The 18,443-nt window shown below is 46.5% G+C and overlaps 1 protein-coding gene across 1 annotated transcript; it reads left to right on the plus strand.

The window, feature by feature from the left end:
• Nucleotides 1–1,748: 1,748 nt before the first annotated feature.
• Nucleotides 1,749–17,722, plus strand: Exosc2 (exosome component 2). The gene is made up of 9 exons (XM_004671758.2): nt 1,749–1,881; nt 4,617–4,718; nt 10,252–10,297; nt 11,104–11,193; nt 12,084–12,149; nt 12,808–12,876; nt 14,390–14,566; nt 16,119–16,247; nt 16,954–17,722. The coding sequence occupies exons 1-9, from the start codon at nt 1,760–1,762 to the stop codon at nt 17,032–17,034; spliced, it is 882 nt and encodes a 293-aa protein (XP_004671815.1). The 5' UTR covers nt 1,749–1,759; the 3' UTR covers nt 17,035–17,722.
• The last annotated feature ends 721 nt before the right edge of the window (nt 17,723–18,443 follow it).

Consider the following 18,443-nt stretch of genomic DNA (forward strand, 5'->3'; position numbering starts at 1 on the left):
CCTTCCCTTACCTGCCTTCTTGATCACACTGGTATAATTTAATCCTGTGTAGAGACCCCGTGCACAGAGAAGTATGCTGTCCAATACTCTAAGGTTAAAATCAGTGTGCTGCCTGCCAGGGGTGATGGCACACGCCTTTAATCCCAGCACTCGGGAGGCAGAGGTAGGAGGATCACCATGAGTTTGACGCCACCCTGAGACTGCATAGTGAATTCCAGGTCAGCCTGGGCTAAAGTGAGACCTACCTCGAAAAGAAATACTTTGCTGTAAAACTTGCAGGACCAGGGGAAGCAGAGGTCAGTGCAAGGCAAGTAGATGAGACCAGGAAAACGCTCCTGTTAAACAGGCAGACAGAGCTACATAGACGCCTCTTTCCTGTCTCCTGTGGAATCTTTAGAGCAGTATGCCCATTTGGAGAGCACTCGTCTCCTCACATGAGTGGAGGTAAGTGAAGATCATTGTGTTATATATTGTAGTTACCATCTTATTACTAGGACAAAGCACCCAACCAAAAGCAGCTGATGGGGGGAAAGTTTTTATTTTGCCTTACAGTCTCCAAGGGAAGCTTCATGATGGCAGGGGAAAGCATGGCATGAGGAGAGGCTGGGCATCACCTCTGCCACAGCAGGTGGAAAACAGCAATGGGAGAGTAAGCAGAGCTCTGGCAAAGGGGTGCTGGCTATAACACTCCTAAGCTCATACCCAGCACCACACCTTCAGCAAGTTTCATGTCCCACATTGCCATTAGTTGAAGTCCAAGTACCCAACATACATTAGTTTATGGGGGTACACCTAATTCAAGCCATCACACATGCGCACTTGCCCTTCCTACCAAATATGCCTGCCTTGCTAAACTTGTTTAGTTTTTTATTTTATTTATTGATTTGCAAGCAGAGAATCACACACACACACACACACACACAGAATGAATGAATGGGTGTGCCAGGTTTGTACATCTGGCTTTATGTGGGTCCTGGGGAATCATACCTCAGTTGTTAAGCTTTGCGGATAAGCACCTTAACAGTAAGCCATTTCCCCAGCCCCTTGTCTTTTTTATTTTTTGAGGTAGGGTCTCACTCTAGCCCAGGCTGACCTGAAAAGGCAACATAGTGCTGAGAAGTGACAGAGGAGTGTCCAGCACTGAAACATCTCTATCACACCTTCCAAGGCTCAGGGTCCATTGCAGAAGAGGTGGCAGAAAGAATGAAGGGTACTACACCTTACAATGCAACTGCCCAGACAGAAATTGGCCTTGATATCCACGACCTAGCAGTGCCTAGCAATACCTTCACAAGACCCTCATAATAGGAGAAAAAGACAATGACATCAAGATAAAATAGAGACTAAAGGAGAGAGGATATGATGGAGAGTGAAGTTGTGAAGGGGAAAGTGAGGGAGGGAGTTATCGTAGTTTGTTGTCTGTAAGTATAGAAGTTGTCAATAAAATAATTTTTAAAACCCCAAAATAATACTAACGAAAAATTAAACTAATAATAATAACAAACTCAAACTTCATACTCCATATACGATGCAAGACACATTCCACAGGTGCTTCCTTGCCAGGACTAAACATGGCCACTTGGCTCCCTTTCTCTCCAGGTTAACGTACTGATTGCCAATAGCCAACATGGCCGCCACACCGCGCATTCCCATTGGCTGCTGCTCTCGAGCTTCGCCCCGCCCTTCCGAGCGTGGGCGGGGATTGCGGAGCTTCCGAGCTTCTGGCGGGGCTGCGCTTGCGCAAATCAGTGGCGCCAAGATGGCGATGGAGATGAGACTTCCATCGGCTCGCAAACCACTTAGTGAGAGCCTGGGCCGGGACTCGAAGAAGCACCTAGTGGTGCCGGGAGACACGATCACCACGGACACGGGCTTCATGCGGTACGTGCGGGCGGGGCGGGGCGCGGCGCGGCCGCACAGCTGTCCGCACGTGGTCTGCTGGCGCGCAGCCCGGGCCTCCTCTGCGGTCCTGTGCGTTGGTGTCTGGGTCCCCGCGGTCCTCGGGGCACATCTCTGAGCATCCATCCCCGTCGCCTCGTTTCCCAGCCTCGTGCTTCTCATTCCCTGCATCTAGAGTGAAGGTCTGCGTTCGTCTCGGCCCCTGACATCCTCCCGACCGCTGGCGGCGGGAACTTTGGGATCCAGTGCCTGAAAACCCACATCTTTGAGCCTTCGTGGAGGGAGGGACAGCTGGGGAGGGCTGAGCCCAGGGCCCTCGTATGTAGTTTTCAGCTGTGTGAGGGGACAGAGGGCATTGCTGGCTTGGCCGCCTTCCTCATTGTCACCTCGTGGTCGGGAGCTTGATTTGGAATCAATATTTGGGGCCTGTATGCAAACTCCGTGTAAGGACAGCAAGCGTGTGCGGTGGATGGGAAGGCGGGCGCTGGAGTCACCCAGCTGCCATCTCTCTCAAGAGGTCATCACCTCTCTGAGGTCAGTTTCCTGGTCAGGAAGGTAGAGATGGTGACCAGTCATTTGGTAAAATAGTTTGTGCTCTGTAAGGGAGAGACGAGTAATGCACAAGTAAGATATTCAGAATGTTTGGTGGTAAATGCATGGAGGACAAAACAGCGCTGGGTGAGGGCAAGTGTGGTTGAGAGTAGGGTGGGAATGACAGCGCGGGGTGGGGTCCTGTGTTAATGGGATAGTGGAGAAAGTGACTTTTTTTTTTTTTTTTTTTGAGGTAGGGTCTCACTCTGGCTCAGGCTGACCTGGAATTCACTCTGTAGTCTCAGGGTGGCTTCAAACCCACGGCTGGGATTAAAGGTGTGCTCCGCCACGCCCGGCTTCGTTTTGTTCCTTAATGTTCTCTCTCTTATTACTAGGACTACCTGCCTCTTTCTATGATAAATAAATAATAACAGAAACTAACTTTTTAAAATTTACATAATCCCTCCCACCACCTACTTTGTCCTCTTCCACTGAACCCCTCTTCTTTCCTACTATTCGCTGTTTTGATTTTTTTTTTTCCCGGTTTTTTCGAGGTAGAGTCTTACTTTAGCTAAGCTGACCTGGAATTCACTATGTAATCTCAGGGTGGCCTCGAACTCACTGCAATCTTCTACCTCTACCTCCCGAGTGCTGGGGTTAGGGGCATGTACCACCATGCTGCCTGGCTTCTTCTTTTTTTTTTTTATTTTGAGGTAGAGCCTCTCAATCTGTCTCAGACTGGACTGGGACTCACAGCTATCCACCTACCTCAGTCTCATGAGTGCTGGGATTAAGGGTGTGAGTTTGACAAACATTTTATGTGCAAGGAAAGAGAGAGAATGGGAATGAATATGGATGCTCTAGGGCCTCTTGCTGCTGCATATAAACTCCATATGCATGTGCCACTTTGTTCATCTGCCTTTACTTGGGTACTGGGGAATCAAACTGGGCCAACAGGTTTTGCAAGCAAGTGCCTTTACCTGCTGAGCCATGTCCCCAGCTCCTTTATCTCTTTTATTTTATTTTTTTTCTTTTTCGAGGTAGGGTTTTGATCTAGCCCAGGCTGATCTGGAATTCTCAGGGTGGCCCCAAACTCACATCTTCCTACCTCTGCCTGTCAAGTGCTAGGATCAAAGGCATGTGCCACCATGCCTGCCTGGCTTTCCTTTATCTTTTTTTAAAAAAATTCTTTCTTCTCTTTCCTTTTCTCCCTTCTCCTTTCTTTCCTTTTTTCTTTGAGTAAGAGGGAGGTGCCAGGGTGTCACTGCAAAGAACTGGGGAATTGAATCAGGTTCCCCAGTTTTGCAGGCATTGCAAGCAAGCACCTTGAACTGCTGATCCATCTCCCCAGCACTTTTTTTTTTTTTTTTACTTCCTTCATCATTCATAGACTGATGGGCCTAATATTAGACAGGTCTTGGGCAAGTAACAGCAGCCACAGTGAGGTCATGAATACAGGGACCAATTTGTGTCTGGAAGACAGCATTACAAAGCACTCCTCCCATCCTTTAGCTCTTAAATTCTTTCTGCCACCTCTTCTGCTATTGTCCCTGAACCATTGGAGGGTGTAATGCCACAAGCCGTAGGGGGGAAGCTACTATTTGTGATTGGCTAAATGGATGTGTTATCCCACCAAATTGCTCTCTAAGTACTTATATTTATGCCCATATGTTAGTGCTAGTTTCACTCCCCCCCTCCCAGGTAGGGTCTCACTCTGGCCCAGGTTGACATGGAATTATGTTGTCTCAGGGTGGTCTCAAACTCGCGGCAATCCTCCTACCTCTGTCTTCCGAGTGCTGGGATTAAAGGTGTGTACCACCACATCCAGCTCAACTTTCACTTATTTAATTAATTAATTATTATTATTTTTTTTTTGCAGTAGGGTCTCAGGCTAACCTGGAATTCACTATATATTCTCAGGGTGGCCTTAAACGTGTAGTGATCCTCCTACCTCTGCCTTCCAGGTGCTGGGATTAAAGGCGTGCCCCACCATGCCAGGCTACTCACTTTTGGATAGAGAATTTTCCGTTTTTTCAGATGACACGTCTGCTCGTCAAGGTGCTGAGAAGTGACAGTTGGCTGTTCAGCACTGAGAATCTCTAGCACACCCTGCATGATTGCTCTTGATAGGAGTGGTCACCTCCAATGTTACACTAGTGTTCTTTCCTGTCTTATCTTACCAACAGAGGCCATGGAACATACATGGGGGAAGAGAAGCTCATCGCATCTGTGGCTGGCTCTGTAGAGAGAGTAAACAAGTTGATCTGTGTGAAAGCTTTGAAAACCAGGTGAGGAAGAAGGTGTGTATTCTCTTTGTTGCAGCATTTGTGTCTTTCAACCAAGTCTTTTTTTTTTTTTTTTTTTCCTGTTTCTTTTTAACAGATTATATCCTGTTAGTCACTCTCCCCTGTTCTGCTTCCCTGGGGCCCTCCTCTGTGAAGTTATGGGATTTACTGTGGGATCACAAAAACTTTAGTCAGTCACAATAGGTTAGTGGGGGACCCTGCCTCTGGGTATTTCCACCCACTGTGTGGCTCTTAAAATGTTTTTGTTATTGTTTTATGAGGTAGGTTCTTGCTCTAGCCCAGGTTGACCTGGAATTCATTTGGTAGTCTCAAGGTGGCCTTGAACTCACAGTGATCCCAAGTGCTGGAATTAAAGGCATGCGCCACCATTCCTGACAAAGAAGGAAGAGAGAGAGAGAGAGAGAATGGGTGTGCCAGGGCGTCTAGCCACTGCAGATGAACTCCAGACACATGTGACACCTTGTGCATCTGGCTTATGTGGGACCTGGAGAACTGAACCTGGGTCCTTAGGCTTCATAGGCAAGTACCTTAACGACTAAGTCATTTCTCCAGCCTAATTACTATTTTGTGGGTTTTTTTTTAAATATTTTTTGTTCATTTTATTTATTTATTTATTTGAGAGCAACAGACACAGAGAGAAAGACAGATAGAGGGAGAGAGAGAATGGGTGCTCCAGGGCTTCCAGCCACTGCAAACGAACTCCAGACGCATGCGCCCCCCTGTGCATCAGGCTAACGTGGGACCTGGAGAACCGAGCCTCGAACAAGGGTCCATAGGCTTCACAGGCGAGCACTTAACCGTTAAGCCATCTCTCCAGCCCTATTTTGTGGTTTTTTGAGACAGGGTCTCGTTCTAGCTCAGGCTGACCTGGAATTATGTAATCTCAGGGTGGCCTTGACCTCATGGTGATCCTTATACCTCTGCCTCCCCAGTGTGTGCACCACCATGCATGGCCATTTTGTGTGTATGCGCGCGTGTTTTCTTTTCTGAGGTAGGGTCTCACTCTAGCTCAGGCTGACCTGGAATTCACTATGTAGTCTCAGGGTGGCCTTGAACTCATGGTGATCCTCCTACCTCTGCCTCCCAAGTGCTGGGATTAAAGGCTTATGCCACCATGCTCAGCTCCATTTTGTGTGTGTGTTTTTTTTACAAATATTTTATTTATTTGAGAGCGACTGAGAAAGAGGGAGAAAGAGAATGGGTACGCTAGGGCCTCCAGCCACTACAGACAAACTGAAGACACATGCTCCATCTCATGCATCTGGCTTATGTGGGTACTGGGAATCAAGCCTTGAACTGAGGTCTTAAGATTTCACAGGCAAGTGCTTAACTGCTAAGCCATCTCTCCAGCCCAATTTTTGTGATTTTTTTTTTAAAGTAGGTTCTCTCTTTATCTCAGGCTGACCTGGGACTCACTTTGTAGCCTCAGGCTAGACCTAAAGTGAAGGGATCCTCTACCTCATCCTCCAGAATGCTAGGATTAAAGGTATACCACTGTGCCAGCTTGGGTTTTTTACATTTGAACATGCCCATGATCTATGTATTCATAATAGAGATTAGGTCGAGGTTGCGTAGAATTGGGACTGAGGGAAGTAGTTTTGGCCCTCATTGGTATTTTGTCATGCTATTGTTTGTTTTGTTTTTGAGACGGTATATCATGTAACCTAGGCTGGCTTCTGTCTTTCTGTGCAGCTGAGGTTGGCCTTGAACACTAATCTTTCTGACTCCACTCCTCAAGTGACAGGTGTACACCCCCACATGTGGCTTACCAGTGGTGATTTAAAACCATTAAATTGGATGAACTCACCACAAGTGAGCAAAGGTGTGAGTGGAAGGCTTGAGCCTTGGTGAGGAGCACTTCACCCTTAGGGTTGGGGTGAGGAACTGGCCGAGGGCCTGAGCAAGGGGGCAGATGGCAAGTATGAGCCTATGGATGATGATGTGTTTTAGAATCTTCTTTTTCCGACTTCTGGTTAAGATGGCGGTGTAGCTACCATGCCAAAGCAGCCTAGGGGGGAGAAAAAAAACCCAGCAAGATACATGGTTTGACTAAAAAGTAAGGTGTATAGGAAATTAAAGTGGCAGCAGAGAAGTAGGAGAGATCCAGAGCCTGCACAGGCGGGCAGAAGTGGCTCCAGCAGGTCCGCGGGACCATAGCGGCAGCATACCAGCCAGCCACCAGGCTCGGCTTCAGCTGCAGGAAAAGCCAGGTGAGGGGATTTTCCACTCACACTGGAGCTCTCTGCAAACTCAAGAAAAGTGAAGAGAGAGTGGCAGTGAGCAACGGAGGAGCAGATCACAAGGTAGAAGAACATGTGGAACAGCGAGAGATCTAGAGCAGCATTGGCAGCCTCCCCTCCCCCACCGCCAGTGCCCAGCTCCAGCGAACAGAGCAGCAGTCTAGGGACCCTACCATGCCTACTTGAACAAATAGCGGGACCCAAGCAGGAGCAGCATAACTGAGACCAAAATCATCCCAAAAGGTAACTGGGATTATACCAGGGAAGGGTCTCACCTGGTCACAAACTGACTTGGAACCCTCAGCAGATCAGAAATCTTAACCTCCTTGTTGTCAGGATTAAGGGAGTGGGTGAGGCACCACATAGCCTAAGGGACAGACAGAGGATCTGGTTGTCATAATACCTACTCTTGGATGAATATGCTGTGCTGTTTTTCATTGAAAGTGTACATTGCTTAGTTAAGTTTTGGAAGCTATCTGTATTTGGTTCCACTCAGCCTACTTGAATACTCTCATAGCAGGTAAACCCAACACCTAGGGTCACTTTTATAGATACTCTGAGAGTCTTGAGAGCCATACCTTAAGCTCCTACCCTGAAGATACATAACATCAGATTAATTGATATATCTAATAATACTCAGCAAACTAGAAAATCCAATCATTAAATAATCTAGGATGTAAAAATATATACATTACAACACAAATACCAAAAATGCAACAAAAAGTATTAATGCATCAGAAATGACCTCCAGTGAGAATGTTAGAGGAAATGCCTGAGAAAGATTTCAAAAGAATGGTTATAAATATGTTCAAAGAAGTCACAGAAGAAATCAAAGGAATGAAAGGAAATCAAATCAAAATACAGGACACCAATTTAATGAAATAAAGAGGTCAATACTAGACATAAATAAGGAATTAGAAATAATAAAAACCAGTCAGAATTACTAGCAATGAAGAATATGGTAAATGAAATTAAAAAAAACTAGAAAATCTCACCAATAGACTGGATGAAGGAGAGGACAGAATATCTAAGCTAGAAGACCAGGTGGCAGATCAAATACAGTCCAACAGAGAGAAAGACAAACTAATAGAAATGTATGAGTGGGAATTTCAAGATATTGAGGACACTATGAAAAGATCAAACATACGAATTCAGGGCATAGTAGAAGGAGAAGAACTCCACTCCAAAGGCATAGTAGGTGTCTTCAACAAAATCATAGAAGAAAACTTGCCCCAAATTGGGAAAGAGGTGCCAATGTAGATACAGGAATCCTTTAGAACACCAGCCAGACAAAACCTGGAAAGAACCTCTCCTCACCATATTATAATCAAACTACCAAACACACAAACCTAAGAAAAAATATTGAAAGCAGTTGGAGAGAAAAATCAAGTCGCATACAAAGGCAAGCCCATCAGGATTACAGCAGATTACTCAACACAAATGTTTAAAGCCAGAAGGGGTTGAAGTGATATATTCCAAGTTCTGAAAGATAAAAACTGTCAACCAAGGTTACTTTATCCTGCAAATCTATCCATTCAAATAGATGGAGAAATAAGGACATTCCACAACAAAAGCAAGCTAAAGGAGTATTTGAAGACAAAACCAGCTCTATAGAATACTTCAAAGAATTCTCATATTGAAATAGAAAAGCACACATTGAAAAAGAAAAGCACACATAAGGAACCAGGAAAAAACGAATACTCAAATACCAGTTAACACAAGAGAGCAAAGGTAAAACCGGAAGAACTACAAAAAAATGGCAAAAATGAATACACACCTTTCAATAATATCTCAATATCAAGGGCCTCAATGCCTCAACCAAGAGACATAGGTTCACAGACTGGGTTAAAAAGCAGGATCCTTCAATTTATTCCCTCCAAGAAACCCACCTTTCTACAAAGGATGGACACTATCTTAGGGTGAAAAGTTGGAAAACAGTGTTTCAAGCAAATGGACCTAGAAAACAAGCAGGGGTTACTACCCTAATATCTGACAAGGTAGACTTCAGTCCAACATTAGTTAAGAAAGATAAGGAAGGTCACTTTATATTGATTAAAGGCACTCTCCAACAGGAGGACATTACAATTCTAAATATATATGCACCTAACATGGGGGCCCCCAAATTCATCAAACAAATGCTATTAAAACTAAGGTTACAGATAACACCAAACACAGTGGTAGTGGGTGACTTCAACACCCCTCATCAGAATCTTCTTTTTCCTCCTTGGGCTGGTGTAGAACTCATTTGTGTTCCAGAAAGTGCTCTATACTTTGCATTGTCATATAACCCAACAAAGCGGATTTTAGGCTAACAGAATGATTTGCCCTAAGTGATTTATTTTTCTTTTGAAATTTTAGTTTAGAGATTTTTGTTTTGTTTTGTTTTGTTTCTCAAGGTAGTGTCTCACTCTAGTTCAGGCTGACCTGGATTTACTGTTAGTGTCAGGGTGGCCTCAAACTCATGGTGATCCTACCTTGGCCTCCTGAGTGCTGGGATTAAAGGCGTGCGCCACCATGCCAGGCTTCAGTTTAGAGATTTTATTTTAGGGGTTATAGAGCTTAAAGTGCTTAACAGAAAAATAGGAAAGAATACAGAGAGTTCCTGCCCACAAGGAGGCAGTAGCAGGGTTCCTGGACATGGGGAAATTAAGGAGCGCTAATGAGCTTATATATGGAGAGATGTTTGAAGTTATCAATTACTGAAAAGAAGTCCAAGTAGGTCAGGCATGATGGTGCATGCCTTTAGTTCTAGCACTCAGGAAGCTGAGGTAGAAGGCTTCAAAAAAATAAAGAAGTCTAAGCTGGGCATGGTGGTGCAGGGCTTTAATCCTAGCACTCAGGAGCCAGAGGTAGGATCAAGGATCACTGAGTTTGAGGCCAAAATGAGACTACATAGTGAATTCCAGGTCAGCCTGAGCTACAGCAAGGCCCTCCCTTGAAAAACAATAAACAAAAAAACAACCCCCCCCCAAAAAAAAATCGACCTGGGTGTGGTGGCACACCTCTAATTCCAGCACTCTCGAGACAGAGGCAGGTGGACTGCCAAGAATTCAAGGCCGTCCTGAGACTACAGTGAATCCTAGGTCACCCTGTGCTACAGTGAGACCCCTACCTCAAAAAAAAAAAAAAAAAAAAAAAAGCCCAAACAGCCTAGTTATATGACTTTGCTAAATGTTGCCCTTAATCCAGTCCTTTGCCCTGTTTGCCCCAAATCTCAAATGGGAGCTTGTCAGTATGTCTGCTCACTGATGGATGACCTTTTGTTTTTCTTGCAGATATAATGGTGAAGTAGGAGACATCGTGGTGGGCAGAATCACAGAGGTAAAGCCTTTGTTTCACCCAGATAGGCATTTACAAGTGAAGCATTCATTGGTTTAAGGGGTGGGACAGTCATTCAGTGTACCATTTTGAAAGCTTTCCTTGCTTTTGGCTGTGTGTGGCCTCTGCTTGTTATGTTTGGGATTACCAGATTTAAAATGTGCATGTGGGGCTGGAGAGATGGCTTAGCAGTTAAGGCACTTGCCTACAAAGCCTAATGACCCGAGTTTGATTTCCCCAGTACCCACATAAAGCCAGATGCACAAAGTGTCACACTCATCTGGAGTTTGTTTGCAGTGGCTAGACACCCTGGTGTACCTATTCTTTCTTTATCTCTTCTATCTTCTCTGCTTATGAATAAATAAAAAAATTAAAAATATTTTATTTTATTTAGTTATTTATTTGACAGGAGAGAGAGATTGAGAGAATGTGAATGGGTGTGCCAGGGCCTCCAGCCACTACAAACAAACTCCAGATGTGTGCCCCCTTGTGCATGTGGCTAACGTGGGTCCTGAGGAATTGAACCTGGGTCCTTTGATTTTTGCAGGCAAATGCTTAACCGCTAAGCCATCCCTGCAGCCCAAGTAAATAAAAATATTAAACAATTTTTTTTTTTTTTTGGTTTTTCGAGGTAGGGTCTCACTCTGGTCCAGGCTGAACTGGAATTAACTCTGTAGTCTCAGGGTGGCCTTGAACTCACGGCGATCCTCCTACCTCTGCCTCCCGAGTGCTGGGATTAAAGGCGTGCACCACCACGCCCGGCTTACACAATTTTTTTTAAGTGCATGTATGGAACTTTTTGCTTGTAGGTTCAACAGAAGAGATGGAAGGTGGAGACCAACTCCAGGCTGGATTCAGTCTTGCTTCTCTCATCCATGAACTTACCTGGAGGAGAGCTGGTAAGGGACATGTGAGCTTTGGGACCTGTCATTCCACCAGAGAGCTTTCCTTATTCTGAGGTTGCCCCTGTTACTGTTCATCTTGAAGCTTGCTACCTGAATGGTATAAGTGGGCTTTTGATCTGGCCCCAGTCTCTCAACACAGACAGCACCTTGTGTGTGGTAAGATCAGAAACATTCATGGAGTGGACTCCCAAAGAGCTGCAGAGAGAAGCTCTTGGATGTTGACTTCAGATCTGTCAGCTTTGCACAGTAATGGTGTTCCTTGAAAGGTTGTCTTGAGCTTTTTGTGACTTGAGTGACATTTGGTTATTCTAGACAGTGGCGGTCTTCCATTTCTCCAGTGGTTCAAACCCTTGTGTATTGCAGAGAGCTCCCTGTGCTGGGTCCTGTGGACTGCCAGGTAAAGGAGGCATGATTGAGCTCCTTAAAGAGCTTATAGACCAGCAGGAGAGATGGACAATGCAGGAGGAGAATAAAGAAGCATGCAGTGTAGAAGGAGTGATTATTTCAGCAAGAGACACTCGTAGCAGAGACTGGTATTGGCATTGATCCTTAAAGGATGGAGAGAATTTCAGTGAGGTTGGGAATGAAAGGAAGGAAAATGTGTGAGCAGAGGTACAGCCAAGCATGAAGTGTGGAGGAAGAGGTTGGGAGGGAGGGCTTTCAATAATCAGTCAGGATTTGGAATATTACTCCAAAGAGGGTCCTTCCAGATGAAGAGTTGAGATTATCATGCTTGTCCCCCTCCAGTGGCCTAAGTTATTTCCTCTTGCCATCATTCTTAGTCATTGGTGTCTAAGGCCTGAAGAATAAATGAAAGAGAAGCGATGGAGAAAGACCTGAGGATATATATGGTGTAAGTAACGACATTTCTTTGTGTGTTTCAGAGGCGAAGATCTGCGGAAGATGAGCTAGCCATGAGAGGTTTCTTGCAGGAAGGGGACCTTATCAGTGTATCCTCCACTGTGTTTTCTCTTCCTGCTGCTTTCCTATGGGACTGGAAGTGGGGCTTGCACTGGATCTGAGTAGAGGAACTGAATCCTGCCTTTGTTTTTACCTTCTTAGCCCAGAAGATTTCTATAACTCTTACTCAGACCTGCACCAACTCACTTCTTTGGATCTTTTCATTTGTGGTGGCCAATGCTGTAGGCTAGACTCAATTACTCCCCCTTCCTTACTTCTATCTCCCCTCTTTCTTTTTCCTTTCTGGTCTGTCTTTTTCTTTCCCTCCCCTTCCCTGCCTACCTTTCCCACTCTCCTCCCTCCCTCCCTTCCTTCAAGACAAGTACTCAACATTTCACACTGCAGCCCAGGGCCGTTCTGGAACTCATCACAATCCTCCTTCCTGAGTACTGAGGTGACAGTCATGAGCCACCATGCCTGGCTTAGACTCAAATTTTCTTAAGTCTAACATTTCTCCCAGGGAGTAGATAAGGTTGTGCCATAGCAAGATACTCATATCAGCCAAGGGGAGAGGTGAGGTCACAGTCCTCTGGGTCCATCTCCATCTAAGATATTGAGGGTGGCCTGTTTCCTGTGGGAGGGAAAGAAGGATGAGGAAGTGACCGAGAGGTTGCCCAGGCTGTTGTTGTTCCTTCATCATCCTGGCAGGCTGAGGTCCAGGCAGTGTTCTCAGATGGAGCTGTCTCTCTGCATACGAGGAGCCTGAAATATGGAAAGGTAAGTCAGACTCTCTTTCTTTCTTTTTTTTGGTTTTTCGAGGTAGGGTTTTACTGTAGACCAGGCTGACCTGAAATTCAGTGTGTAGTCTCAGGGTGACCTCAAACTCATGGCGATCCTCCTACCTCTGCCTCCCAAGTGCTGGGACTAAAGGTGTGGCCACCATGCCAGGCAAGCTTGAGTCCACTTAGTTAGCTGGCTGTGGCATCACTGATCTGTAATCCTAACCTTTTGGAGACTAAGGCAGGAGGATTGGGAGTTCAAGGTCAGGGCTGGGGAGATGCTATCAAAGTGTGAAGATTACAGTTTGGTTCCACAGCACCTGTGTAAGTGCTGGATGGGCACAGCAGCTGCCCTGCAACCCCAGTGCTCAGGAGGTGGAGACAGGATCCCTGGGCAAGCTGGCTCGCTAGACTTCATGAATTGGTGAGCTCTGGGTTCAAGCAAGAGAGCCTGCCTTAGTTAAAAAAAAAAAAAAAAGCTGTCAGATGTGGTGGCACATGCTTTTAATTTCAGCATTTGGGAGGCCAAGGTAGAAGGTTCAGTGTGAGTTCAAGGGCAGCCTGGGCTAGAGTGAGACCCTATCTCAAAAAACAAAAGAGCCGGGTGTGGTGGCACATGCCTTTAATCTCAGCACTCAGGAGGCAGAGGTAGGAGGATTGCCGAGAGTTCCAGGCCACCCTGAGACTCCATAGTGAATTCCAGGTCAGCTGGGCTACAGCGAGACCCTACCTCGAAACCAAAACAAAACGGGGGCGGGGGCTGGAGAGATGGCTTCACGGTTAAGGTGCTTGCCTGCAAAGCCAAAGGACCTCAATTTGATTTCCCGGAGCCCACGTAAGCCAGATGCACAAGGGGGCACATGTATCTGGTGTTCGTTACAGGGCTGGAGGCCCTGGCATGCCTATTCTCAAATAAATAAATGATAATAAGTATTTTTTTTTAAAAGAGCTATCAAGGAAGACACCTACTATCAACCTCTGGCCTCAACATGCATCTATACTGTCCACATATGAACACATACACACATAAGCAAAAATAAAACAAATACAGAAACCTCACCTATAGTCTGTCTCCCCCGAACCAATCCCCCCCACACACCTTTCTGATTTTTTGGGACAAGGGCTTACAATATTGCTCAGGCTGGCCTTGAACTCATGGTGATCCTCCTGCCTCTGCCTCCCGAATGCTGAGGTTAAAGGCATGTACCACTACGCCTGGCTGCTGTTGCTTTTTTTTTTTTTTTTGTTATTATTTTAAAATTTTGTTTACTTAGAGATAATGGGCATGCCAGGGCCTTCAACCAATGCAAATGAACTCCAGACACATGTACTACCTTACGCATCTGGCTTACATGGGTCATTTGGCTTCACAGGCAAACACCTTAACCACTACGCCATCTCTCCAGCCCTTTACCTGTTTGAGACAAGGTCTTGCCAGGTAGCCCAGGCTGAGTGCTGGGATGGTGGGAGCATACATACCACTGTACCTGGCTTATGATTGGTTTCTTTAGCTAGGTCAGGGAGTTTTGGTCCAGGTTTCACCATCGCTGGTGAAAAGGCAGAAGACTCACTTCCATGATTTGCCATGTGGTGCCTCAGTGATCCTGGGCAACAACGGCTTCATCTGGATCTACCCGACTCCTGAGCACAAAGATGAGGATGTGGGGGGCTTCACTGCCAACCTGGAGGTGAGTGGACACCTCACCTCTGTTGGTGGGGTCAGGTGAGGATCCCTGTGCTTGTGTGGCATGAGGAGCCCTCCTCTTTTTGTTTTTATATCTTTTGCATGTGTGTTTATGGTGTGGGCGCCCTGTGCATGTGTACAGCGGCTGGAGGAGAGCGTTCAGTGTCACGGAGTCCCTCGCTGGAGCTGGTGCTACTTTTTAAAATTTTTTATTTTTCAAGGTAGGGTCTCATTCTGGCTCAGGCTGACCTGGAATTCACTATATAATCTCAGAGTGGCCTTGAACCCACGAAGATCCTCCTACCTCTGCCTTCCAAGTGCTGGGATTAAAGGCGTGTACCACCACACCCAGCTACTTTATTATTATTTTTTTTAAGCTATTGGTCTTTTGGTCAAGTTGGCTGGCTAGTGAGCCCCATCAATTCTCTGGTTTCCATACAGGACTGAGGGTACAGGTGTGCATGGCCATACCCAGCTGTGTATGTAGGTCCTGAGGAATTAAACTCAGGGTGGATCAGGCCCTCATGCCGCATAGCAAATGGCCTAACCCCCTGAGCCATCTGTGCCTTCAGTCCCCTGTTCTTTTTTCTCAAGATGGAGGACCTCACTGTAGCCCAGGCTGACCTAGAATTCACTACGTAGTCTCAGGCTGGTCTCAAACTCAGAGGGATCCTCCTACTTTGGCCTCCCAAGTACTAGGATTAAAGATGTGTACCAATGGGCTGCAGAGATGGCTTAGTGGTTAAGGCATCTGGCTATGAAGACTGAGGACACTGGTTTGATTCTCCAGGACCCACATAAGCCAGATGCACAATAGGGTGCCTATGTCTGGAGTTCGTTTGTAGTGGCTAGAGGCCCTGGTGTGCCCATTTTCTCTCTTTCTCTCTCTCACTCTACCTCTTTCTCCAATAAATAAAATATATTTTAAAAAAGATGTGCATCACCATGACTGGCCACTTTCGCCTTTTTCGTTCTCCTTTCTTTCCTTCCTCCCTCCCTCCCTCCCTCCCTCCCTCCCTCCTTGAGGTAGGGTCTCACTCTAGCTCAGGCTGACCTGGAATTCACTCTGCAATTTCAAGCTGGCCTCAGACTCACAGTGACCCTCCTGTCTGCCTCCTGAGTGTCAGGATTAAAGGCATGCACCACCATGCTTGGCTCCCTTTTGCTTTTTTCTAGTCTTGTGTCACTTAATACGTTCTCAAGTGACTTCTGTTGTAGAACATCCTATAGTATATTTATCAACTAAGATGCTGCAGTGTCATCTTATGAGACCCTGTCATGTGTGTAGTTTGCTGAAAGGTGTGGTACTGAGTCTCAAGGAATGTTCATGGACACTGAATTATCTTCTCTGCTGAATTGATGAACTCAGTGGATGGGTTAAGTTTGGTTGGTGGAGATAGCAAAGTTTCCAGGAACAGCCATTAAGCCACTGAAGAATCCATGGAGGCCACTATTTGAATGGCTTAGAGTCCCATGGTGATACTGAGTGTGGATGTACTCTGATTTCCTGGGATCCTGATTGTATTTCTCCTCCCTTTCCCTTTGTGCCTGCACAGCCTGTCTCCCTTGCTGACCGAGAGGTGATATCCCGGCTTCGGAACTGTGTTGTCTTGCTGGTAACTCAGAGGATGATGCTGTACGATACCAGCATCCTGTACTGCTACGAAGCCTCCCTTCCACATCAGGTGCTCTGCTCGGCCTTCCCTCGTCCTCAGCGGCTCGCCGTAGGCTTTGAGCATATCAGCAGCAGGAACTAATGGCCTTGAGTGCCTGCTAGGTCTTCCCCTGGAGTTGTTGTAGTCTCCATGTCAGGGGTCAGCCTAAGGACTGGGATGGGGTACGTGGGTGGAGGTATCAGGTAGGACTCCTTTTTTTTTTAAATTTAAATTTAAATTTTTATTTTTATTTATTTATTTAAGAGGGACAGAGAGAGAGACAGAGAGGGAGGAAGGCAGGCAGAGACTGAGAAAGATGTGCGCCAGAGCTTCCAGCCCCTGCCAGCAAACTCCAGACACATGCGCCCCCTTGTGCATCTGGCTAATGTGGGTCCTGGGGAATTGAGCCTCGAACTGGGGTCCTTAGGCTTAACAGGCAAACGCTTAACCGCAAAGCCATCTCTCCAGCCCGGTAGGACTCCTTTAGGACAGCGACCCTCTAGATTTCATCTCCAGTATCAGCTGCCCTTCTCATGGATGTCAAGCATTACTTTTGTTCTTGTCACCTGGGTCCCAAGGAATCATGCGGCCTCATTAAGCTGGACCTTTCAGTCCTGTCATGCAGCAGCAGCGTCTGGTGGAGGTTCTGTGAGCCTTCATGACCTTTTAGTTGGTGTGGGGGTCTGCTTGTGGTCAGCTTCTGTGTGGAGTACATACCCTTTTCTGTGCTTTTCAGATCAAAGACATCTTAAAGCCAGAGGTAATGGAGGAGATTGTGCTGGAAACACGCCGGCGGCTTTTAGAGCAGGAGGGATGAGGAGAGCTCCCGAGTGTGGGACTGTGCCCCTCTCTGGAGGGGTCTTTGGAAGCGAAGAGCCTGCTGTGTGTCCCCACGTGTGGCCCAGGGAGGGTCTGACAAGCTCGCCTGCACTCCTGTTCTCAGACATGGCCTGGGTAGAAGCAAATGGGGGCTCTGGCCACATGGGCTGCTGCGGAGTCACAGGGCAAGCTGGGAGTCTCAGGTTGTTCTGAGCGCAGTGTCCCAGCAAAGGACCTCCCATCTTGGAACAGTATGGAAAACCCATGTCCACCACTCATCATATTTCACACCATACGATGCCCCACAGAACTGCCCCAGTAGAAAACATGGTGGACTGGGATAACACAGCAAGGCAAGGCTCTACATTCAGTCCCCAATACTGGGAGGAAAACGGAAAAAGCAAAAAAAAAAAAAAGAAAGAAAAGAAAAAAGAAAAACCATGGCATCCCTGACCCCCAATGGTCTATTGTGGCTTCCAGCCCATGTCCTTTAAAGTGCGAGTCTGCCATTGAAGATACACAGTTGGTAAAATAACCCAGCAGCAGTGCAGTGGAAGAGTCAGGTGGTTGGAATCTACCTCCTGCTGCATGCTCCTTCCAGGGAGCCTGGCACTTGCCCCGTCCTGCCTGTGAGGGTTCTTGTAGGAAGCTGATAATGGAGAAATAAATGCTCTGACTCCACTGCACATCAGGGGCTCTGATAAAACAAAAATGGAGCCGGGAAAAGAAAGCTGTCTTTATTTGCATGTATGTGTCTGGGTGTGCAAGGATGGACCTCTTTACTAAGGTATCTTCCCATATCCAATTTCACCTTGTTCACCTCTTTCAAAAATCTGGAACTCAAACTGATTTGGCTAGCAATCCCCAGGGTATCCTCCTGTCTGCCTCCTTAGCAGTGAGATTATACAGGTGCACCACCATGCCCGTCACTTCACATGGTGTGGAGGATCCAAACACAAGCCCTCCTGGTTGTGAGTAAATGCCTTACCCACTGAGCCATCTCCCCAGTCCCCAGAGTTTACTTTTTCTTTTCTTTTTTTTTTTTTGAGGTAGGGTCTCACTCTAGCCCAGGCTGACCTGGAATTCACTGTGGAGTCTCAGGGTGGCTTCGAACTCACGGCAATTCTACCTCTGCCTCCCAAGTGTTGGGATTAAAGGCGTGCACCACCACGCCTGGCTCAGAGTTTTCTTTTAGAGGTAGGACCTCACTAGCCCAGCCTTACTTGGAACTCACTATGTTTCTTGTTTTCTAATTTATTATTTGTAAGCACACAACAGGCATGCCACGACCTCTTGCCACTGCAAATTAATCCCAGACACATGTGCCACTTTGTGCATTTGGCTTTATGTGGGTACTGGGGAATTGAACCTGGGGTGTTAGGCTCTGCAAACAAGCACCTTTAATGA

This window comes from Jaculus jaculus, chromosome 1 (genome assembly GCF_020740685.1).
Source record: "Jaculus jaculus isolate mJacJac1 chromosome 1, mJacJac1.mat.Y.cur, whole genome shotgun sequence".
In the NCBI taxonomy this organism is placed as follows: domain Eukaryota; kingdom Metazoa; phylum Chordata; class Mammalia; order Rodentia; family Dipodidae; genus Jaculus; species Jaculus jaculus.